Source organism: Polyodon spathula, chromosome 11 (assembly GCF_017654505.1).
Source record: "Polyodon spathula isolate WHYD16114869_AA chromosome 11, ASM1765450v1, whole genome shotgun sequence".
Taxonomy (NCBI): Eukaryota; Metazoa; Chordata; class Actinopteri; order Acipenseriformes; family Polyodontidae; genus Polyodon; species Polyodon spathula.
The window spans coordinates 29,670,436-29,688,362 of NC_054544.1; the positions used below are offsets into that span (position 1 = coordinate 29,670,436).

Below are 17,927 nucleotides of genomic sequence, written 5' to 3' on the forward strand. Positions count from 1 at the left end.
TATTTACAGTATTAACATACGACTGCGCTGAATCCCGAGTGTTCTGTTTGACAGAGATCTGCGCAAGTTCAAAGATGCCAAGAAGCAGTTTGACAAGGTCAGCGAGGAAAAGGAGACGGCGCTGGTGAAGAATGCACAGGTGGCTCGCAACAAGCAACATGAGGTGGAGGAGGCCACTAACATCCTGACTGCAACCCGGAAGTGTTTCAGACACATCGCTCTGGACTATGTGCTGCAGGTGGGCACGAGATCGGGGAATGTGCTCAAGAGGAGCATTGTCCAGTGAGGATAGTGTCCATAGTAGCACTTCTGCGTACTTTAAGTTCTTATATTCTTTACAGTTCTTATATGCACTAACTGTCCAAATGTTAACGTGCATTTAAATGTATATACTGTGTATTTTTTAATGCTATATGATATCTTTTGAGCCCAAGTGAGAAAGGGGAGCACTGTAATAAATATTTATTGATAGAATACATTTTAAGAATCTGATAGTGTGCTTCATCTAGAAAGACTGAAGGCAAAGGTCAGCTTGGACAAGAACAATGTTAGATGTTGTTACTTATTGAATTGACCTGCAGTAGGGCCAGCAGGAATCCAACCTTGACCTTTGACATGAGCCCCATTGAGTGTGCAAGTCTTATATTTATTGTTGGTGGATGTTTTAGCACTCTTTTAATGTTACTGTTTTTGTATTTACATCAGCCAATAGTGTAAATGCATTCAGACAGTTTTTGCATTTTTTAATTACTTTCAGTAATTGCAGTTCTCTAAAATAACTTAATTATATAAAATGCCAGTCATACCCATAATAATGTTAAAATGAATTCTGCCATTAGCTTTTAAGTTGTATCTGTTGTTTTCTAAAAACCCAGGCGTAATTGAAGTTTTGTAAAAGCATAGTATAATTGAATTTGGACATTGCATAACCTTTTTAACAGACTGTGAAATAGCATTAGCTGTTTGGTTCGAGGCTGTCCTCTTGGCGAGTTTCGTATAGACACGACTGGAGAATACAGATATTACCACACTGAATTCTGAAGAGTCCTGGTGCTTGCGTTACAAATCACAAGCCCTTCATGTCTAGCACTTTGATACTTCACCTTCATGTTCCAGCCTCATGACGTAATTGGCACTTCACTGTATTGCTAATTGCATTTAGCTTGTGATCAGCACACCTTCCTATATATATATATATATATATATATATATATATATATATATATATATATATATATATATACATACACACACACACACACACACAGTACTGTGCAAAAGTTTTAGGCAGGTGTGAAAAAATGCTGTAAAGTAAGAATGCTTTCAAAAATAGACATGTTAATAGTTTATATTTATCAAAGAAAAATCTAACAGATGAAAAATCTACATCAAATCCATATTTGGTGTGACCACCCTTTGCCTTCAAAACAGCATCAATTCTTCTAGGTACACTTGCACAAAGTCAGGGATTTTGTAGGCATATAGTCAGGTGTCCATGCCTCTATAAAAGCACTGCTGTATGAAAGGTTAAGGCTCTTTGAGAAGTTTCTATCACTTTTTCTATAGAATGTTTCATGGTACATTGAAAACAAGGGTGTCCTATTTAGTTTTTTACCCTGCAATGTTAAAAGAAAGAGAAGTTGACTAAGCATGGCTGAAAGCAATTTTCTGCATTATTTTATCTCAAACTGCATCTCCCTGCTTCACTTCATTGACTGCATCAGTACTGTTTATGAGGCAAACAAACCAAACCCAGCCCAGCTGGAAATGTAGTAAGAGAGGAGGTCAAGAGTGTGTTCCTCTTCCTCCTTTTCAGTCAGACGGGTCGCTATTTTGTCAGAAGATTTAAAGCATGGAAAAAGCCTAGATATTGAATAATCTGACAGACAGACCTTGCTTACTGTGTGTGATTTATAGAGAGTCAGATTAACTGTTAAGGAGGCATTGGATAAATATGTCAAAAATACTGATTGATGCCTCTGTTAGTTTTGTGCACTTCAATCAATCAAAAAGACCTTCAGTGCACTGTCCAGTTTAGACTACTGCCCCACTGCTGTGTCTCTTCATTTAGTGGTTGACGATGAAGCTGAATAATTTCTCGTTTGCGCCATCTAGTGGCTAAAGTGTAATATTACAGACTGAGGCACCCATTTATTTTGGCTTAGAAAAATAAGTTATTTATTGTGGTAAAATTGTTTTTTAAATTCAAACGTCCCCGATGTAAAGCGGTGTGTGTGTGTATGTGTTTTTAAATTTTTTTTATTTAATTTAAATTTTATTTTGATTGTTTTAATGAAAGGAAGTGCTTGGTTCAGAGCACTTAGTTACCTGTTGGACTGCTGCAGTTAAACCTGCTGCCCATTGAAACCTATCAAGTCTTTTGTGCAGGTCAACTGTATGAGTGTTCTGGCTCTGTAAGATGTGTAGAGAGGAGGCTGGCATTTCAACATGCTTTCAGTCATCCGATTTTTAAAACAAATATACAAACTGTTTACTGCCCCTTGCTGCATTCAGTAACCCTAAATATGTTGTTTTCTTTTTCTACAGATTAACGTCCTACAGTCCAAAAGGAGATCTGAAATTTTAAAATCGGTGAGATTGTATAATTTAATTTATTTAACTAACGTCATCAATTATTTAGTTATTGTCAGGAAATACAGTATGCCAAGTAGTCACTAAAAAGTTGCCATAAAGGAATCTGACTTGCTGTTAAATGGTAGTGATTTTATTTTGATCGTTTTGATCTTTTTCTCTTTTCTTCATGCAGATGCTCTCCTTCATGTACGCCCACCTCACTTTTTTCCATCAGGGCTATGACTTGTTCACAGAGCTGCAGCCGCTTATGAAACAGCTGGGAGGGCAGGTGAGTCCTGGGGCCTAATTGGTTTAACTCCCTCATAATGTAATAACCCTGTGTAGGAGTACTGACTCCTCATTCGAATCTCACAGTAGCTAGAAAGCAGTTTGAGCCTGCTAGTCATTTATTTTATATGCAGCCACTACCATTCTGACACATGCACTAGCTCTAGTCAACCCTTCTCAGTGTCTCTACCACTTGTTACTGTATATACTTTTGAATGTTTATATTCTGCTGATGAATTTGCATAGACATCTGCAGTAGAAAGTTCAGTTGCTGTAATTTAATGTGATATATTACACAAGGGGTGGATGGGACCCCTTCAGCAGTTTCAGCCATTCTGTATTTTACAATCTTAATTCAACACCCGAGCTGGTTGTCATTTCACAGTCTAAACACAAAAACAAGCTCAAAATAAAACAAGGAATGGATCAAGCTGCTGTTCAGTCTCATTGCGTCAGCCTTGTCCTGGGATCAAACCCACAAACTTTTTTTTTTTTTTAATACAAATAAACACGTGTACTAACGTTAATTTAATTTTTACTACCGGTATATCTCTGTTTTTACACTTTAGTGTTTCGGGGGGGGGGGGGATTTCTATTTTGGCCTTAAAATAGAAATAAGAAGTAGCCTCCTCTCTGTCATTTACAAGTGAGCTTTGAAGGCAGGCTGAGAGTGCGTGACAGGGAATTCCCGTAATGGGATTTTTGTGTTGGCAGTGATGGCACAAGGCAGAAGGTATGATAGTAACTAGTACAGTAAGCAGATCATTAAGGAGGTAAGACAGCTCCTTCACATCAAAGTTAAGGCTCCCGGTATCTCGAGAGCCAGCGGTCCTGTGACATGAGGCTAAAGGAACTGGAGCACCTGCGTCTGGAAGCATGGAGGAGCTGCCAGCAGGTCAGGGTTTACTGGGGCTTGAGGTCTCCATACATTATGTCATTGACATGGAGAACTGAAGGACAGGGACGGGACTGGGGGTGAGAATGTAGATCATTCACAACAAGAGTCTGGATGTTTGGAAAATGGATTTAGAAATGTATTGATTTAGAAATAGAGTAGTTATAGAGGAGGCAAGTATGGAGAAAGTGGGCCGTTATGATCTATTATGAATATACTGTATAGTATTGCATCTATGAAAGTGTTATTGGCTATTGGTATTTGGAGATGCATTATGTCAGATCCTAAACCTGAAGTGTGATATTTGGTTAATTTTGTGTTTTCAGTTTGTGATGCTGTGGAGACTAGGGATGAAACGACAGTAAATTTCCACGATACAAAATAGTTGAGCGCCCACTCTTTCCTGATACACCGATTATCACGATAGTAGCAGTTGTTTTTCAATTCTTTTTTTATGAATAAAAAGAAAAAAATAACAAGTTATCTATTTTTTTTTATCTATGGAATATGGTGTACAACACAAGGAAGCTACAGACTTTAAAATAGAGCAAGATTCTAGCAAGAATGAAAAAACTTACTAGCACAAAGTTCTCAATTTATTTTCAAATAGTCTGCAAAATAAGTAAGTATGGAGTAGAGCAGTATGGGCATGATGTTCTTTATGCATATTCCTTTTTTATTCCTTTTTTGTCTTTATTTCACTTATAATTTTAAGAAAACACATTTCAATACCGTTATCAACTTTACCTGAGAGAGCCTGTTTTTCTGGTGGTATATTAGCCCATAAGTTATAACCTGTACGTTTTAATGAACATAGTGAAATTATTTTTTTGTAGTGAAAGTACACACTAGGGCTGTCAGTTAAGACTCAAAATAGCAATCGATTAATTGAGCACACAAAATATAATCGTTCTAGTAAATATCAATGATGGCACCATACATTTTCAGTGCATTCCTCTCCCATGACGTTATTATTTAAATGTCATTGCAGTTCAGTAAAACCCCTTGGTAGTGTTAAGAGAAAAAAAAAAACGGCATTCGCAACAAGCCTAGCAAGTTCAACATATTACAGGAGTGTTACTACAATATTTATTCCAAACAGATTACAGTACTTTGGAATGTAAGCTATATAAACTAGACACGAGTTTACGAAAAACTTTTTTTTTTTTTTTTTTTTTTTTTTAATTCCTTGACAGCTGTAGCATCATACATTGCATCTTGTTAATACTGTACCATATAACCTTCACTATCCTGGAAAACCCAGCCTGAATAATAATATAATAATAATAATAATAATAAATGATTTACTTGTGATTTACTTACCACAACATGCGGCTAGCTGGTCCTTACTCCAAAATTGCGTTTAACATCACTGACCTTATTTTTTATTTTTTTATTTTTTAACGTTATTGAATATTGTTAAATATTCATTATATAACAGTTCATTTTGAAACTCCAAAGAAGCGCAAACTATATACAGTAAGTTGTTTTTTTTTTTTTTCAATGTGCACATTTTATTTTCAGGCTGTTTCCCAGGAATATAGCCTGTCGTCCTGCTCTGGATACAAGGTGGCGCGTTTTTTTTTTTTTTTGCACAGTGAATACACAGAGGGGTATACTAACAGAATGTTCAAATCTGATTCGCTGGTAGGATGGGACCAGTAAATCAGATGCTAGTTAAAACAAGCAAGAAAAGAAGAGAAAGCAGAAATACTGTAAATAGCAAGGCAGCGCATTCGGCGCAGTTTTATTGATAAACTTAAATAATGATGTTAAATATGCACGTTACAAAAATGTAATTATTGAATCGATTATCCATTATTTATATTCATGTATATAATGAGGAATGGAATCGATCGAAAAATAGATTTTTTGATTTAATCGTAAAAGCCTCCTAGTACACGATGCTTTTACCCATGTTTGCTCTACGAGTATCGAATAATTAAAAAATGTTAACTTTACGATTATCACGAATATTTGTAATTACAATATATCGTACTATCGAAAAATCGTTTCATCCCTCGTGGAGACAGAAGGCTGGAACTGTAATTTTAAATGAATGAATAGAAAATGTTGATTTCAAGCCCCTTTGCCATGTGTTTTGTGTTAAACTCATGAAAATCTTTTTTTTTTTCATGTTATACAAAAAAACGGTAACCCCCTTCCAGGTGGTTTGTGTGAATTGTTCACATTGTATTATTATCATTCCAGTATTCAGGAGTTCCCCTTTTATCACACATAGAAATGAAAATTAAATCACAGGCACTGGTTTTAAAATTCATAAGCATACACATGGGAGGACTCAAACGCAAAAAACCGCTCTATCATATAATAGACGTATCCCCCCGCCCCCTCTAACTCAACATCACAGGACCATCCTGGCAGTCAAAATTCACATAATGAAGCAATCTTACCTTTGTATAAGTCAGCAGATGTGTCAGCCGCACAAAGAACAGTGTGTGGTTTTTACTAACGATACTGAGCAAAATACTTTTTTTTTTTTTTTTTTCCTTCGGGTAAATATCGGAACTTTTTTCCTATGCAATGGGACGCAGGACATTTGCTAGGAAATCAGGACTCTCCTGACCATATAGGGACTGTTGGCAAAACTTTCAGCTTTAAGAAAGATTTGGGTCGCTCTTAAAAGAGAGTGGTTAAGTGGATGTTTTGTTGCCGCTGCCCCAGGTCTATGTCTGTTCTCCTCCGGTCCGTTGCATCTCCTGCCCTGCCTGCTGCCACCGGGCAAAAACAAAGGACATCAGAACTCCAATTGCTGTACTTTTATTAACAACTAAGACAATAAAGTAAAATAAACCAGTACACACAAAACTTGCCCTACTGTTCCACAGGCACTTGCTTTTGCTGGTTGTGGCTGTCCTGGGGAGCTAGCCACTTAGTTCTCTTTACAGTGTATACCTGTGGTCACTATCCTGCCTGGCTTTGTATCCTCTAAGTAGGGAAATAATCCTCTCCCCGCCAGTAGTGAATGTAATAATTAGACCAATAAATGTGCCTGTCTAAATGAACCCCCCTCTCCCTTTCATGCTTTCTTGTTCTAGTTGGACCAGCTGGTGGTAGATGCAGCAAAGGAGAAGCGGGATATGGAACAGAAGCACTCCACCATCCAGCAAAAGGTAAGGGAGATCCTATCCATGTCCTGACATTTAGAGGGAGAGCATTGACATAACTGTGTCCTTTACTGATGTGGTTTATGCAGCACTTGAATGAATACAGATCTATCTTTACTCTTCCACTAGAGGGAGCAGAATGAGGGTTTAAACAGAAGCTTGCTGGAGCATTCTAGATGCACTGCTCTGTAATGTAATACTTGGAGAACCACTTTAAAAGCAGCTATCAGATTAATGAACTCTCTTATCCAGCATATATATTTCCTTGGATGGCTGCCTCATGCCATTGTCACAGGCAATGTGACTCTTGTGAGTGATAGGCACCGGTCTGTTAGTCATTGTCATTTATTAATAAAACAATAAGGAAGGATAGTTACATAGGATGGTTTGCAAAACAGGCACGATCCAATTACAGCTATGTAGTTCTTTGCAAAGTGACAGCAGCTCGGTTGTCTCTTGTTAAAATATCTGCATTCTTATTCTTTGTGTTCCAGTCGTTTTACACCTTCATTAAAGATTTTGTTTGCAGCCTCAACAAAAAAATAAATAAACTTTTTTAAATAATGTTTTACTTTGTCTCTGTGAAGAATTTTTTGTTGTTGAGACTAGATATTAAAACAGATGCTTGTTAGCACTATTGCAGCAATCTTGGCAAGCTGATGCTTGTGGTAAAGGTCGATGCAAGGGTGTCTGTCATTTCAGCCCTTGGTTGTAAATATGAATGCAAATATCAGCCTGGAAAAAACCCTGCGTGCAAATACTGTTGAGGGGCTTTTGAAATCTCTTCTCAATGACTGCTGTGTGAACATCTGTTTGACCTTGAATGCTCCTGTCCGGGGGTTCTGTCTCTTCTCCTCCTCCTTATTGCAGCTGCTATTTTTACGCTGTCTCTTTTCTCCTCATTTACTATCGTTCTCTAAACTGGTCATCTTTCTGTTCTCTCTGCTGCTGTCAGGCTGCTCTGCAGGTAAGCTTTTTTCTCAGTCTCCTTCAATGGCATGTAATACTGATACAGTCGCTCTTTAGCTTATCGCGACTAACAGCAACATCTTGTAGCAATTGCCACGATCGATACAATGAAAGCTGTTGAATAATAAAAAAAGATGGTATAATTCTAGTAAGAAAAAAAACATACATGTTAATGTATCTGTTAAATAACAAAAATCCATTGCTCTATTCTTATTTTTTTTGTTTTCTATTCCAAATGTTGAGACACAAATCAATCCATGTGTTTAACAGTGTTCATAGTACAAATGTAAAAATATTCCCTGTGGTCAGGATAATACACCCTGGGGGTAGTTACTGTATAGAAAATGCTGCTAAAACATAGAAAGCAAATGCAGGCTGGACCGTGTAATGGTGAATTCTGGAATGCTGCTTCAGAAGGAACGACATTATCTCTGCTGCACGTGCTGTAAGGGCAGTGTGTAGAAACAGGATACTGTTTACCTGCACTATGCATGAAGGTATGATCATGCATTCAGCACTGGAATGACTTCAGCCCAGATCTGGATTGCAATGTTGCTGATGTGAGGAGGAGGAGCTATAGCAATGCTTTCCCAGTGCAATGCAACATTAACTTTGACACACATCAGCAGTGAATGATCGAAGCTGGTCTGGAAACTCAAAGGCAGATCATAAAGCAGTGAGGGATCGAAGCTACTCTGGAAACTCAAAGCTATATTGTAAAACTGGGGATTAGGTGAGGGGGTTGGGGGTTGTAGGTGAAAAGAAGCTGAGATGATGAGATGACGAACTGAAGAGCATCTGAACCTCACGATCAGTTCTGAGAATACAAGCCCTTGACACCATGAAGATCTTCAGTAGATTTCATTATGTCTGGTATCTGGTAAGATTTTAACCCCTTGTACTGTGCACCATAGAGAAGGGTATGGCTACTGTATGTGTGCTGCACACTTCAGTCTACTGCTTGTATGCTGTCGCAATACAGTAACATGCTTTTTGCTAAGGGTGGGATTTGTGTGTGACTTCACTTAATGTTTAGTAGTGGGTTACTGTTAGGATTGATAATGTGTGGGTTTTATTGATAATGGTTGTCTATCAGTTGTAATTGTAGGACAGGGTATTCTCCCCAGTATTCTCGGCCAAACAAGTTTTCCTTGTTCTAATGTAAACTTTTAGGTGACTGCGTCTGATACAGTGCCAGATGCCAGATGCTTTTGTGCTTGGAGGTCAACAGGTGTAGGTAGCTTTTTATGTATTTATCTTTGCATTTCTAAACCTTTTCTATATTTTTCCTTGGTATGCTCTTATTTACAGATAATACTTTAAGATTTTAAAGTATATAAAATCAATTCACTTGTACTAATTTTCATTTACACAGTTAGATGTTCAAAGTGCAAGATATTTGTTGTTTTTTTTATTTTTTTGTAGTCTGTTTCAGTAGTAAAGATTCAGGAAAGATCAGCTATAATAGAAATGCCTTCTTCACTTCCATGGTTTGCCAAACATCTGGAAATTGTTTTTACATATCAATTGGTCAAGATGATAAATGCTAAGGAATTGGGGGGGCAATCAAGCTGTGGGGGGCAGATGGGAGCATAGCTGTATTACAGTAGTATACTTTCACAGATTTTTTGATCTATATATATATATATATATATATATATATATATATATATATATATATATATATATATATATATATACACTGAGTGTACAAAACATTAGGATCACCTGCCTATTATTGAGTTCCACCCCCTTTTGCCCTCAGAACAGCCTCAATTTGTCAGGGCATGGACTCTACAAGGTGTCGAAAGTGTTCCACAGGGTTGCTCGCCCGTGTTGACTCCAGTGCTTCCCACAGTTGTGTCAAGTTGGCTGGTAGTGGATCTCTACTCCGAATAGCTCGTTCCATCTCATCCCACAGATGCTCAATTGGATTGAGATCTGGTGATTGGTCAGGTCACTGCAGTAAGCTGAATTCACTGTCATGTTCGTGGAACCATTCCTGGACAATCCTAGCCTTGTGGCATGGGGCATTATCCTGCTGAAAAAATCTATTAGCAGATAGATGCACCTGATTGGCAGTGATGTTCAGCTATCTTGTGGCATTCAAATGTTGCTCCACTTTTATCAAGGGGCCCAATGTGTGCCATGAAAACACACCCCACACCATCACACCACCACTACCATCCTGCAATGTTGACGCGAGGCATGATGGATGCATGTACTCATGTGGTTTTCTCCATACCCTAGTCCTCCCATCAGTGTGAAACAGCAGGAACCAGGCAATGTTTTTCCAATCCTTTTTGTTTCTTAGCCCACTGCAACTCCAGTTTCTTGTGTTTTGTCGAAAGAAGTGGAACTCTGTTAGGTCGTCGGTTGCCATACCCCATTCGTGTCAAGGTACGACGAGTTGTGCATTCTTTTATGAATCTTTCGGCACCAATGTTGTACTGGACTGTCAGTTGACTAACTGTAGCCCGTCTGTTGCTCTGCACAATTCGTGTCAGCCTCCTTTGGCCTCTTTCATCAATGAGCCGTTTTCGACCACTGGCCTGCCGTTGGCTGGATGTCCTTGGGGTGGTGGACCATCCTTAATACACACAGGAAACTGTTGAGCGTGAAAAACCCAGCAGTGTTGCAGTTCTTGACACACTCAAACCGATGCGCCTGGCACCTACTACCATACCCCATTCAAAGGCACTTTTGTCTTGCCCATTTACCCTCTGAATGGCACACATACACAATCCATGTCTCAATTGTGTCAAGGCTTAAAATCATTCTTTAACTTGTCTCCCCTTCATCTACATTGATTGAAGTGGATTTAACAGGATATATCAATAAGGGATCATAGCTTTCACCTGGATTCACCTCGTCAGTCTATTTCATGGAAAGAGCAGGTGTTCCAAATGTTTTGTACACTCAGTGTGTATATATATATATATATATATATATATATATATATATATATATATATATATATATATATATATATATATATATTATTTTATATACTCCCTAATATATATATAATATATATAATATTAATATAATAATATAATATATATATAATATATTAGTTTTAATCCCAGGAGTGGGTCATGTATCTGCAGATCATACGTGTCATGTGTGTGGTGTGGATAAGACATGGCTGTCAGTTGATTTTTTTTTTTATTCAACAAAAAGCATTTAGTTTAGCAGAGCTATTTAAACTGTGCATCCTGACCCCAGTAATAATTTGGCTACAAAATGGGAATCCTGGGTAGGGCTGGTTAATGTGCTGTAGATAGTCAAGGGTTTGCTTTACCAACAGACAGTGCATCACCTCTTGCTACATTCATCCTGCTGCAAGATATACAACAACATGTCTGCCTGCCAGAGTGTTAACTGAGTGCATTCTGCTCCCAGAAATAAACAGCAACTGGAACCGAGTCATCGTAGAAAATACTAGAGTCAGTATCACCTGCACATGTATTGTGTGTTCTTCCCACATGCACATACTCAAGAGAGACAGTGGAACAAATGCATGTGTAGAACCTCACCCAGCAGATACCAATAAAGACCCCTGCATCTACTGTTCCCAGCTTTATCAGAAGCTGTCTTTACCAGTGGCTTGGCAGATTTGTAAGAAGTTATATGCTGATAGAGTAGAGTCCATTACCTGTCACAGTCTGCTGGTAAGGTGAAAGGGAAAGAGTGCAAAAGAACAAATTCTGCTTGAAATCTCTTCTTGTTTGCGTCGGTACTATATGCTGTGTTCGTTTCGTTTCCACTTATATCTCGTTCCATTCCTCTACTAAATCTATCTATCTGGCTGGGCTGGGTCTTAAAATCAGCTGAACTTTGTTAGATTTTCTCCAGGATTCACATAACTTAAATTGCACCTGTTTTGGATTTTCTCACCCAAAGCAACAGTCGGTAGTCCAAGAGGGTGCTAATCAGGGTCTGTGAAACTAGCCAATTTAGGGTAATAAAAGTATACAAAAAAAGTCCTTCCAGTGGGTTTGGACACCTACTCTATGAACATTTTAAATACTTAAAAAAATAAATAAATACTTAAGCTTTTTTCTCCTTGTACATTTCTCTGCTGAATTTGACCTCCATCTTATAATGGAATGAGACAACCTCAGCCACAAAACCTTTCTTTGAACAGCTGCATTCCAGCAAACTGTAGCCATTGCTTTTTTGAAGGTTGATTTGCCCTAATCCTAGTTAGGGATGTTATTAATCTGAATAACCTCAGTATTCCAGGTAAACTATTCTGGCTAAATAGTAAGTCAAAACCTCAAATTGATTTATTCTGTTACACTATGGTTTAAAAAAAAAAAAAAAAAAAAAAAAACTATTTATCAGTCAATCAAATACATAATAAACCCTTAAAAAAAAAAATTAAAAAAAAAAAAAAAATGAACAGAGCTGTTGTAAATTCACTGCAGTGCACCAGTAAGTCATACTGGGTCCAATTTAATCAATGCATTCAGTGAAGAGGTGAAGAGTGGTTTTATGTTTCAATGGACGCGAGTCAGAAAAAACATTGTCACTGTGTGCGCAAGGGATCACAGGACAGTTGGTTTCCATGCAGTCCTGAAGCCTGCAGCAACATTCCACAATGGAACACTTACCGCTGGGTTTTAAATAGAAGCTGGATTATGCAGTCTGCAAATATGAACAATGGTAATAAATAAGAAATCATGAAGTAAAACCTGACTGTCGGCACATGCATTGAATTGCTCAGCCCATTCCCCTTTACCCAAAACTGTTTGTTTTTTCATTCTGACTATGCAGACCATCCCTTAAAAACGCTTAATGTGGCACTTTGCTGTTATGCAATTTTCAATCCTTATTTGCATTCTATTAAAGGTTAATATTGCAGAACTGTCCTAAGCACAAGGCCAGTCTTGTCCACTGCAATGGCTGTTAACTGTATTCCCTTCTAGTTTTGGCTGTGCTTGGCATTGACACCCTGCCCACACACTCACAGATAAGCCAAAGCCATGAGGCTAGGTAGGGGTGGTCTGAACATGGAAAGAAACAGATTTGGGGGTGGAAGTATAGAGGGAGTCTGTATCTCGCAAACAACAGGAGAAGCCCACATTCTTGGTGGATTGTGGTTTACACTTTATTTGTTAGATCAGAATCTACGACGCAGTCTTCTGTCGTGTCTGACCCTTGTTTCTCTTTCAGGACTTCTCGAATGACGACACCAAGCTGGAATACAATGTGGACGCCGACAATGGAATTGCCATGGAGGGGTATCTTTTCAAAAGGGCCAGCAATGCCTTCAAAACATGGAACAGGTACGTGCTTGTTGGGCACTGACCCATAACTACAGCACTGAGGAAAATGAGAATGCGTTCGAGTCAAACACGTTCAATATTTGACTGTGCTGTGGTTTTCGGGCACTATGTACGCAGCTGACTTTTAGAAAACACTGCTGTCCTGCAGCAAACGATACATCTTCATTCCTGTCTGACTTCATTAATATTAACAGCGTTTCTTATCAAATATTCAAACAAACAGGAGGCACAGTCCAGAGAGTATCTCTATACGCGAAGTAATACAACACAACTGCTTTGGTAACCGTAATGGATTTAGACCAGGTCTTTTTCGGAAACATTCAGAAAGATTAAATAACAACACAAGCCTCGTGAGGTTCTGCGTCACACAGTAAAATAACTGAATGCTGAGCTGACCAGTTTGGAAGGAAGGAATAGCTGACTATGTATTCCTGTATAAATCATCCCCGATGTGCCTTGTTGTGACACAGAGGGATGCAATTTTAGTATGAAATTGAACCTGCTTGTGGCGCAGTGGAACTGTTCTTTCTTCGTTGGAAACAGAAGCTCTCTGTTTTATATCTAACCTAATATATACAGCTACATAGCTGAAGGTTTGTTCTGTTTCTCAGTAGTGGGTAACTTGTTAATGTGTTAAATCATGTTCGGTGTGCACCTTTTGTAATGAGGGAATTGTGAGTTAGGGAAAGTTTTCTTGTTGAATTGATTCCTTCCCCAGATCTGCTCCTAGTTACAGCACTGTGCTGATTAGCAGGGTGTTTCGATAAGGAGCCAATATCATTCTTTTATTGAACTCTTCATTTGCTGTATAGATTAATTCCTCGCTGTATCTTTCATGCTTCAACATTTATTTATGTGCACATTTTACACTTCTTTTTCTTTTATTTTGTTCACTTGTGTCCATGTTTTGGTCCCACCTGCTATTTGTCACATGACCGCAAAAAGAAATACCACATCAGCTCACCTGTGTCACATGATCCACCCACGCAGCACCCCTGAGAGCCCAACTGCATAGCTTTACATTCCTGGCCACTGTTTAGCAGTTACTGCTAAACAGCAAGGATAATCAATTAACATTTCCAGACAGAAAAACAAAAGATTGTTTTATTTTTTTCAAGTTTACAGAACCAGTGGCACATGAGAGAAAATAGATGAATCTCAGTATTTTTTTTCCAAGTCAGTTTTAATTTGCTGGTGCCATTGGTTGGATTAGATTTCTTTTCAAATTGTTAGTGCTAAACACAGCTCTTTCTGATAAACACAACAGAAACAAAAACAAGCAAGCGTAAATAATGTGCTTGCTTCGGGCCTTCCCGTAGAGCTTGGCTTTCCACAGGAAGAAGCAGACTTCTAGTATTTTGTTTGTTTAGATTTTTTTAAAACTGTTTTTTTGTGTTCTGCTGCTGGCTGGTGTTCGAAAACATACTAATGGTTTATCATTGAAATGTTGATTTGAATTTTTTTCCACTGGAAAGGAAAATGCATCTCAGCTAGTCATCCTAATGTATTGTAATACAGATAAAGTGCACCACATCTACACAAAGTCCCATTTACTGCATTACGTTTTGGAAGTAGCAAACTAAATGCCAGGCTTATGCAACTCATTATACCATATCCTACCAGTTTACAGTCTGCGTACATTGTCTGTATATGCAGCTGTGCATTTTTGCAATAGTTGTATTGTGGGCCAGTGGTGTGTGCAGATGAAAGCTACTGGAATACACAGGGATTTTAATAATATTATATCTTTGCTTGTTGTCCAATGTCTAAGGCCCTGCTGTAATAAAATAATGTGACCAAAGTGTTGCTTTCTTTTGCACCTTTCACTTGGAGTCCAGATTTTATTAGCAGTGATCTGAACGGTGTATTCCTTATCACAATAGTCCCATGCCCAACCATCATGTTATGCAGTTGATCAGTTTGTGTTGAGGAACATTGAGTTAGAAATAGGCTAGTAGTTGACCAGCAGATGGCGATGTTACCTAAATGCTAAAGCACTGTTAATGCTGTTCTGAAGGTAGTGGAGCAGGTGTCCCGTATTCTAGCTCCAGCCTTCCCGTTCTTGCAGTGTGTCAAACTGATTTTGCACAGCATAGAGTGCAAACCTGCAAATCAGTGTTCTCAAATAAGCCGATATGTATATTTGGAGAGTTAACTTTACTGTTTTGTTAACTTGTTTGTTTTGTGTGAGCTTTGACACTAGGTTGAACCCTTTGTTCATTGTAAGCTACGAATCTGACCTGACTAAATAAGATAACATTTTTGGGTACTAGGCTAAATTATTACAGTATGTAGGGTATAACCAGCTTCTTTTTTTTTTCTTCTTCCAAACCCAGGCGCTGGTTCTCTATTCAAAACAACCAGCTAGTATACCAGAAGAAGTTTAAGGTAGGACCATTACTGTATGTGTTAATATACTTTTTCTGAAACCTGAATATCTGTATCAGCATTTCACATCACATCCACTGTGCTCACACTCGTAACAATACACAGATATGATGATGCACTTGAATTGCCTTATTTAGGAGTTCAAGAGACCAGACCTGTGTGGAGTAACACATTTTACTAGAATTGATTAGTAATACAATAATTACATTTGTTTAAACTCTTAACATTCTACAAAATGCAAAGTTTGGGAATGCATATTATCATCTGTTTTTCATTGTTAATGTTAGGCAAAAGTTAGTTATTAAAACTGGTTCTAGACCTTTTGTATATTTTCTGTGAACTTTAGATTATGATGTATAATTGTTTAATATAAAAAGAATTGAGAACTTTGTTAAGCACTTAAGTAGGGCTTACAGTGAGTGAGGTTCAGTCACAAAGTAGTTCAGATCTACCAAGTGAGCAGTGCAGGACCGGAGTGATTTCCACATGACGACAAGCAGACACCTGAATACCACGACATAGTGTATAATGTGCATGCAGTTCAAAGACAGAAGGCACTGGAGTGCAGAGGGAAGGTACAAGTGGGTGTTTGTAACACCTGTCTCTCCCTCTACAGGATAACCCTACTGTGGTGGTGGAAGACCTGAGGCTGTGCACAGTGAAACACTGTGAGGACATTGAGCGCCGCTTCTGCTTCGAGGTCGTCTCTCCTACAAAGTGAGTAGCTACCGGCAAACACAGCTGGGTTCTGTCATTGAACCGTTGTTTAACAATGCAGTGAAAAATGAGGTCTTACAATAAAAATAAAAGCCAACAGGTCTTCGTTTAATTTTTTAAAAAATAAAGCATGTATGATCTTTTTTTTTTTTTCTCCCAGGAGCTGCATGTTGCAGGCAGACTCTGAAAAGCTGCGGCAGGCGTGGATTAAGGCTGTACAAAACAGCATCGCTACAGCGTTCAGGGAGCAGGGTCAAAGCTCTGAGGTCAGTTCATGGTGTGCATTTATGTGGATCTTACGAAAATGCAAGAGACACAAGAATCCTGTATCGGCTTGCGATTCAGCAAGGATGTGCCGTTAAAATCCTTACAATGAAATTGAAATTACAACGTGCCTTTTAAAACCTTACTGTTAAATTGCAGTGTGTTCTATCCAAAAAATACACACCACCAGGTCGTTTTATTTTTTTAAATGGGAGCAGAATTTCTTGATATAGTATATTCATGGCACAACCCTATCACCAAGTTAATAGTGAGTTGATTGTTTCTGATTCAATTTGCAGAAGCTGGACAGGAAGTGTTCCATGTCTACAGGCAGCCTTGATTCTGGTGGCGAGCTGAAGGAGAAGTCTCTGAAAGGGGAGAGCGCGCTGCAGCGGGTTGAGTGCATCGCTGGCAATGCCAGCTGCTGTGACTGTGGGATGGCTGAACCTCGCTGGGCCAGCATCAATTTGGGGATCACACTATGCATCGAGTGCTCAGGAATACACCGGTAACAGGGAGCGCTGCACTCAAACCAGCTTGCTGTGGAATTAAATATATTAATATAACCACCTGCTTTTGTTGTTGCATAGTCTTGAAGACATGAAAAATGATCTAGTCGAACATTTGTCATTGAATTTATTAAGTTTCTAGACTTAAAGCTGTTCAGTATTTAATAGGCTTTATGGATTTGTGTTTGTGTAATATTACATTTTGACCTTTTTAATAGTAATACAACAACAGTAGTATCCAATGAAGACACTTGTGTCAGGTACCCATGGTAGCACAGTACTAGGCTTAATGAAATTGCTACAACTAGGATGGATCAGGCTGTATGGAACCCAACATGCCATATTTAACATCATTGAGAGAGAGAAACGGACTCCCCTGCATGAATGACAGTATCCATGTAGCTATTTTTATTTTGTATTTATTTGGTAGTTGCATGGCTTATTTAAAATGAATAAATAAAAGCATTGTTGATATTGTTACTTCCTAGGAGTCTTGGGGTCCACTTGTCCAAAGTCCGGTCTCTTACCTTAGACTCTTGGGAGCCTGAACTGCTAAAGGTGAGACTGTCTGTCTGGTTAGCACTGCAACTGGTGGGTAAGCAGGCCATTTCAATATAGGGGTGCTTAGTGGCTGATCCACGCCTTCATATTTATTTTGTTTTTTTTCTTAACAGGTCATGTGCGAGTTGGGGAACAGTGTTATAAACCGGATATATGAGGCTAATTTGGAAGCGCTGGGTGCCAAGAAACCACAGCCTGGAGATCCCAGGTAAGGATCTCATCCATTAACTACACGGAGCCATTTGTATGTTTTGAAAGTGTGCTTTTCACAACAGAGACATTGCGCTGCTCTAAACAGTTACGCTGTAGGGTGTAACAACATGTGTTAACACTTCATGGT

The 17,927-nt window shown here is 38.6% G+C and overlaps 1 protein-coding gene across 5 annotated transcripts in view; it reads left to right on the forward strand.

The window, feature by feature from the left end:
* LOC121322628 (arf-GAP with coiled-coil, ANK repeat and PH domain-containing protein 2-like) overlaps positions 1-17,927 on the forward strand; it is a 42,024-nt gene that overhangs the window by 14,862 nt on the left and 9,235 nt on the right. For 3 of the 5 annotated variants that reach the window (XM_041262798.1, XM_041262803.1, XM_041262800.1), the window contains 13 exons: positions 55-238; positions 2,548-2,592; positions 2,768-2,863; positions 6,817-6,891; positions 7,841-7,852; positions 9,028-9,087; positions 13,036-13,148; positions 15,485-15,536; positions 16,153-16,253; positions 16,414-16,519; positions 16,817-17,025; positions 17,515-17,584; positions 17,701-17,795. In XM_041262798.1, coding sequence (XP_041118732.1) covers positions 55-238; positions 2,548-2,592; positions 2,768-2,863; positions 6,817-6,891; positions 7,841-7,852; positions 9,028-9,087; positions 13,036-13,148; positions 15,485-15,536; positions 16,153-16,253; positions 16,414-16,519; positions 16,817-17,025; positions 17,515-17,584; positions 17,701-17,795 — 1,218 coding nt within the window. The remainder of the gene's footprint in view (positions 1-54; positions 239-2,547; positions 2,593-2,767; positions 2,864-6,816; positions 6,892-7,840; positions 7,853-9,027; positions 9,088-13,035; positions 13,149-15,484; positions 15,537-16,152; positions 16,254-16,413; positions 16,520-16,816; positions 17,026-17,514; positions 17,585-17,700; positions 17,796-17,927) is intronic. The other 2 variants (XM_041262801.1, XM_041262802.1) reach the window with 2 other exon arrangements.